A 7,480-nucleotide genomic window follows, 5' to 3' on the forward strand; every position below is an offset into this window, starting at 1 on the left:
ACTTGGTGCAACAAAATACATTTTTTTTATTTTAAAAAATAATCAGAAATTATATTTAATTAAGAAACCTCTACCTACACACCCCACCTTTCCAGATCATGGATCACCTCATAATGTAACTGTCTGCCAGGATGTATTTTGGGGTCTAACTGGGATTTATGCTAGACTCTGAAATATTTAACATCTTTATCAATGGCCTGGAAGAAAGCAGAGTATTGCTGATAAACTTCACAGATGACACGAGACCTGAGGGGAGGGTAAATAAAGACATGGAGAGGGCACTGGTACAGGGTGACCTGATCATTTGGCAGCCAGGGGCAAGCAAACACGCATTTCAATAAGGTCATTGATGAGCTCATTCATTTAAGAGCTAAGAGTGGAGGCTATACTCACCTGACATAAAACTATCCTGGGAAGCACAAAAGGAAAGGGACAAACGGGTCATGGTGGATTACCAACTGCCAAGATGGTGCTGTGGCCAAAACACCAACTTTCCTGCAACCTCAGATGTATAAACAGAGAAATCACAAGGAGGAAAGAAGTTCTATCACATCTAGAGTTGCTGCTGGCTGCTGAAATAGCATGTCTAGTTTTGACATGTTGATAAAGAAGAGAGAAACCTGAAAAGGGACATAAAAATCACTGAGCAATTAGAAAACCTCTCTCAGTGAAACATATCACGAAGGTCTGTCAATTTAATTTATTGAAGAGAGAGCTAAGGAGTTGCAAGACCATAAAATACATATAATGGCAACAGGGAACAAAAAAATCTGCAGTCCTTTTTTTCCAGCATATCTGGCAAAACCATCAGAAGTTGAAGCTAGAAAACGTTAAAATATAAAAGAAAAAACCAAAACCCCTCTGTATTCTAAGCCATGGGATAAGGAGAATTGGAACTGTTTACTGTAAATGGTAGTGAATTATCTAACACTGGCAAGTCTACAGGTTTTTCTCCTAAAAGATCTAATCTCGTAAAAATGAGAATCAATTCTGGAAAATTTTGCAGCCATTGCTATTTCCATTATTGAATTAGACTACAGTGGCCTCCTCTTCTTCATAATCTGCCCTGATCAATACGATGTGTGCAGCTGCTCAAAAACAGCCAGAGGGAAGAGATGTGTTTTCATTTTACTTATTTAATTTCAAATACTCTCTACAGATTTCACCTGGATTTTTTTTTTTTTTCTGGAAAAATACCCCTCCATATAGTAAGAGTAACCCAATAAAAACGTTACAAACGAACGCAGAGAGTCACTCATTGCTAACACCTACAGTTTTTTCATTTCTTCCTCTTTCCACACCTTCTCTGTGCCTCAGCAGAACCACTGGTCGATCAGTTTAGCTACAGGATCATTTAGCAAGGTTTTTAGAAGTAAAAGTTTGCTTTACTGTGCAGAAACTGTGGCAGTTTGCACATGAAAGCACCAAGGGAATAACACTGATGGCTGTAGCTTAAATGTTCCTGCTTTTTGCAAAACTGAAGTTTTTTTGATAGCAGAACTGGATCATGTGCATTAATTAGTACCTCTAAAAGTTGTTCTCAGGCACTAACACAGAGCTGAACATCAGAGTGCTGCAAACAAAACAAACAAAAGCCTAGTATGTGGAAAAAAATTGTGTCATACAAAATTTGTGTAATTTTAGCTCTCACAGTCTAAGGAAATGAGTAAACATTTGTAGGAGGCAGCACTATCTGTATTAAATGAAGTTGATACAGGATGAGAAATGAAAAAACCTTCTTCATGTATCACATTCGCTTCAGGAGTTATTTATTCAGACCTGAAAGAGGTGTTCAGAAGTCTGACTGTTTCTTACAATACTACTAACTAATTTACTACAATTGCCTCTCCCAACAAATACTCTCTCTGAAATAGTAAGAAGGGCAGTTTTAGTTTTTGTGCTTTAGGCACCATCTATGAGCGTTTCATATAGCGAGAATGAGCAGAAAATCCCATGGATTCCCCTCAGACCTCTTTCTACAGTCTCCCTGGTTTTATTTCTGCCTTCTGTATTCTTCTATCTGTGGCACAGAACATGGTAGGCTAAGAAAACCCTACTCTAATTATAATTTTCACAGAGAGAAGACCTTCTAGATGTGCTTCTTCCAAATACAACCAATAGCACAGGTTTGCTTTAATGATACACACTCATCCTCTAAGTCAGTGGTCTCCAAACCTTTTTATCATGCATCCCATCAGTAAAACCTTTTGCAGCATGCACTGCTATTATATGTATATATTTTTTGAAAATTATATACATGTACTTCTGTACTAATATATTATTAGTATATATAATATTAGTTAATATATTAACATACACAAAAATATAAATTAAAAAAGGATGAGATAAAGAGGATGTAAACACTATTTTAAAAATATTTATTTTATTAAGTGTGCAAAAAGTATTTTCTTCACACACCTCACTTTGGAGACCACTGCTCTCGGTATGAAACTATTTCAACCTATCCCACTGCATTGTCTCAGCGCCCACAATTTGACCTGAATCAGTTCTACCCTCTCCTCTTTGTTCAGGGTGAAACTTCTGTTGGTTAACATTCATCTGGTTACCTCTGAGCCTGTCTTCACCTGGGTTATAGCACAGTAGGGCAGTTTCAACCAATTTGATGGGCTTTTTTAGTTGTTTTTTTTTTAATTAGGTCTGCAAATCTCTGTTCCTTACAGAAGGCTTTTGAAGCACAATCATTTAGAAACTACTACACTTTCTTTTACAGCCAAATGAACCTCTGTTCCTTCTCAGCGCTTATCACCATTAATAATTTACTGACACATAGCTTATTTTATCTAGATGCCTGTGCTCATACAAAAGCACATGTACAAGTTGGAATAAAACCACATTTAAACTATCAGTAAAATATAGAATGTAAAAAAATTGGAAAAAACCCCACCCCACACCTTGCAACCAGAAATGCTTCAATTTCACATGTGTAAAGGGTGTGTGTGTGCGCAACAAACTAAACCAACAACCCTGTATGCTTCCTGTGCAGATTGTTCTGCTGTGCATCTCTTTTACTGGTTTTGCTATAAAATGAGAAGGCTGCCATAACACGTGTATCACAAGCATTACAGAACTGTGAACAAAGACAAGAAATCTTCTCCGTTGCTACTGTTGGAAATACCTCAGCGTTTCCTACAAGGCAGATTTAAGGAATGGTACACGCACCGACATGACAAACTTCACAAGTGCCTTTGAGAAAGGCAGGACCATCAGAGAAACACAAGCTCTAAACCAGAACTGGCCAAATGCAAGCCCATGATTGCAGCATCTGCTGTGGGCGTGTGGTTACAAAAGCTTTAGGTTCACTCTCAGGTTCAAAACTACTCAGCACCCAGCGGCTGCATTTTTTCAGAGCTGTGTTGAGGGCTGGGCAAGATGGGTAGCCCAAACGGAAGAATGTACACCCAAGTCAAGCCTGTAGCTGTTGCTTCAGCAGAAAATTTGATTTGGGAAAAGGGTTTACATGTGTCTGGAGAGGTCTGGGAGGAGGAAAGTACTGGGGAAATCTAGGAAGGGGCTGAGGAGAGGGTGGAGGCTGTCCTCCTGGTGACAAAACATCTCGCTGCATCTCTTGGATCTTAGCACATCATGTGCTGAGCTTTCTGGAATAACTATGCAGAAGTGTTATGAGGGGAACTTCCATGTGCTGAATATTTTTGAGAGCTTGGCTCTACCTCAGGGAAATGACCTCTGGAAAGAGTCAGACCCTACATGAAGCCCTAAGTGAATCAATACCATATAAAAAAACCCCCAAGGCTTACAGACTACCAACAAAGATGCCTGCTGCTGCTTCGCTCGGATAATTGCAGATCACTGCATTATTCATGACAATGCTTCATACTATCTTTGCAAATCTTCTGTCCAGCTAAGGAAGTGTCACACCTGTAATATGGCAACACACAGCAACATCCACAACTCAATTTAGAGCATTCAAGAAATACAGAGCATATTCAAGAGAACAGAGTTGATCCCTGCTGGAAAAGGTTTACTACCTATTTTTTATTTTAGTAAGTAAGGCTATTAAACTGCAGGGAGACAACAAAATGAGGAGCTGCAAAGACAAGACTACGTGGACATATGCTTATCTTTATGGTTCCATTAAGATTTTTAAGTGTTACTCACTTTTCTGTCTGCTCTGGGATGGGGAGAGCGAGGGAGTGAATTTCAAGAGTATGTAGTGGCATGAGATGGAGGGAGAGAAGTTTGCACCTGACTTCTAAAGCTTGCAACTGCATGTAAGGTGTTAGGATCTAACTGCAGAGTAAAATAACTTGTAGGTCCATCTTTGCAAGAGAGGCAGAACTATTATACCGCAGACCGTAGGGTTCAGCTTATCTTCTACTCCAGGACTGATGGAAAGAGAATGCCTCTATTTCCCAGTGCTTCTTGGAAGAAAAAACTGAAACACATCCTTGAAGCAGAAATAAGCAAAGATGACACCGAACTCACCTCTGCATTGAATCCATCAAAAATCATTTTTGTAAACTGTAAGATACTTGGGCATTTTCACACAACTCTTAGCTGAGAAGTAGGTAATCTTTTGTAATCTTCAGATGGCAAGAAGATGATTTTTAGCCTGTGCTTCTGTACAGCTTCACGCTTACGTCTGTGGCGTACAAATTGGTAATTTAAGCCAGGGTGTTTTTAGACACCTTGATCTTTTTTTCAGAGTTTGTGATGGCTGAATTACACTCACTGAGATAATTAAATCTTTACACATTCCATGAAAAATAGTCAGCTAGAGTCCACTAGTGCCCCACTGACAGGAAGGCAGGCGTATATAACTAGCTTATTATTTGATATCAGCGTATTGTGCCCACCTAAATATACCTTGATCCAGCAGCCAGTTGTTTAATAGCAGCTGGCTGCTCTTCCAGGCACCTGGAAGTCTACCAGCTACCTGCCACACAGGAGCATACAACCTGAGCACTGGCAGAGCGAATCTGAGGGCTTCAAGAGTGCACTGGAGGGACTAATTTGCAATTTGGAGTTTGCTCTTTGCCTGTGGAGACATATATAGATGTGATCTGTCTGCCCGGGGCTCCAGCACGCTCCAGTAAGCAATTTGCTCCAAGCTTTGAGAATCCTGAAGACATACCTCGTCTGTGAACACGCAGGTGGGAGGGAAGGAGAAAATTAATTTATCTGCAGAAGAGAGGAAGGATGATGAAGACCAGTAGTAGAAGTTTCAAATTAGTATGCACTGACAAAGCTGTAATGAATTCACTAGTGTAAAAAGTGAGAATTTTCATTTGATTTATGCAACGCTGAAAGGGCCGTCTGTAAGGTACGCCACAGCTGGAGGGATATGGAGATTGCAAATGAAAGATGCTGTCCTCTAAGTTCCAAATACATTCGTAAAGCTGGGTGTGGGGAGCCCAGGAGCTAGGGGAACTGGAGGGACTGCGAGGCAGAAGGGGGCACTGACAGAGCAGTGGAGGGCCTGGGACTGACACAGAACAACTAACTACAGGGCAGGGTGGAGATTGTAGTTTTAAATGTTTCTCCCTAAATACATTCATGTGAGAGAATTACTCTTAACAGAAAACAGCAATCTTAAAGGGACAAAGAAAGTAAAAACCTCCAAGCCTCAGAAAATTCGAACTTGCCCCAAAACGCAATTTATACAAAACATTTTGAGTAAAGATGAAGAATGTGGCACCTGAATTCACCGTTCTCTGACTTCTGAGCTGGTACAATCTCAAACCTCTGCAAACTAGCAATATCCTGTCCTAAAAAAGTTCAGAATCTTGAAAACTACCTTCCCTCCCCCCAAAATAAAAGCAAAACCCCAACATGGTTTGCTTATACAGGCAAATGCAAACTGAAGATAAAATCAGTAAAACTAAACCTGTTTTTAAAAAAAGCAGCAAGTGTTTATTCTGAAGACAGGGGTTTGACTAATCAGAGACTCTCTTGGCTTGTCCGTTGCCTGTGCGATTGGCTAAAAGTATATAGATTACCCCCCCAAAACCACTTTTCTCCTCCTCCCTCCCCCCACTCCTCCCCCCTCACTCGATAACATGTTTTTAAAGAAGACCTGGAGGGGAAGGGTAGGGGGAGCTCAGAGCCTTCCTCAGAGCAGGGATGAGGACAGCTTGGCCAGAAATGGAACTCACTCAGCTTTCGCCCGTGACTACAGTCACTTTCAGCTACGACTACTACTACGATGACGACTGCCAGTATCAGCATCTGCAACAGATGTCTACTCTCCTCCCTATCCTGTACACTGTTGTGTTCCTGGTGGGCATCGTCGGCAACTCCATCCTGATAGCAGCCTTGGTCTTCAAGCGACGGGTCCAGAGGCTGATCGACGTCTTCATCATCAACCTCGCTGCATCTGACTTCATCTTCCTCATCACGCTGCCATTCTGGGTGGATAAGGAGGCGTCGGATGGGAGCTGGAGGGTAGGATCTTTCCTCTGTAAAGCTAGTTCCTATGTCATCTCAGTCAACATGTACTGCAGCATCCTCCTCCTCACTTGTATGAGTGCTGACCGGTACCTTGCTATCATGCATCCCTCTATCGCTAGACGGGTCAGAACAAGATCCTATTCCAGTGGACTCTGCATCTGCGTCTGGTTATTCTCCTGCTGCTTAGGGATGCCAACCCTTTTGTCCAGAGAACTGACGAAGCAATATGGAAAGACTTACTGCACAGACAAAGCCGTGACAGAATCCAAACAGGTCATGTCACTGATGCTCTTAATCCTGGCCTTCTTCTTCCCACTGTTGAGTATCTTAACCTTCTACTGTTCCATCACCAGAAGACTCTGTGTGCATTATCAGAGAGCTGGGAAACATGACAAGAAACTGAGAAAATCCATCAAGATTGTCTTCATTGTAGTGGCAGCTTTTGTTATCTCCTGGGTTCCCTTCAATCTTTTCAAGCTTATGGCCATCCTTTTGGGACTCCTGAAGAAGCCCGACTGTTTTCCCAACACGATTGCCCAGCTGGGCATGAAGGTGAGCAGCCCTTTTGCTTTTGCCAATAGCTGTGCCAACCCTTTCATTTACTATTGCTTTGACAACTACATCCGCAGAGCCATGCTCCGGTGCCTGTGCCCACGGGTGAAAATCAGCAGCAGCGGCAGCAACTCTGATACTCTGGACACTCGCCTGAGCCACTCCTTATCCAATTTTGTTGCGGGGGAGTACGCCGCTAGGAAGAGGAAGCGCTCTGTATCCCTCTGACTGGGAGACAGGACTGCGGAGGAAGGAACTTCTCTCTCCAAAGATGGCAGGAAAAGAATAAAGCGAGAGAAACTGGAAGAAAGAAACGAACGACAGAAACAGAGGTGCAAGTGTAATGCAGCCAGTGCTCCAGGGGAGAGGAACACTGCTTCCCTTTAAATGCAGATAAATGGAATAGGAAACCTCAACCACAGAATTACGGGTCACAATGATCGCTGTGTCACTGCACGGTGTAAATCTGAAAGCATCATACCAAGAAATACCCACCAAC

General features: G+C 42.0%; 1 protein-coding gene across 1 annotated transcript; it reads left to right on the top strand.

The window, feature by feature from the left end:
* The first annotated feature begins 6,102 nt into the window (after positions 1-6,102).
* Positions 6,103-7,209, top strand: GPR15 (G protein-coupled receptor 15). The gene has a single exon (XM_068417492.1). It carries the CDS (start codon positions 6,103-6,105, stop codon positions 7,207-7,209), a length of 1,107 nt encoding a protein of 368 aa, XP_068273593.1.
* The last annotated feature ends 271 nt before the right edge of the window (positions 7,210-7,480 follow it).

Source organism: Nyctibius grandis, chromosome 23 (assembly GCF_013368605.1).
Source record: "Nyctibius grandis isolate bNycGra1 chromosome 23, bNycGra1.pri, whole genome shotgun sequence".
NCBI lineage: Eukaryota > Metazoa > Chordata > Aves > Nyctibiiformes > Nyctibiidae > Nyctibius > Nyctibius grandis.

What these genes read in the sequence shown, in the direction of transcription:
- GPR15 (XM_068417492.1), top strand. Translation starts at nt 6,103, where the DNA reads ATGAGGACAGCTTGGCCAGAAATGGAACTCACTCAGCTTTCGCCCGTG.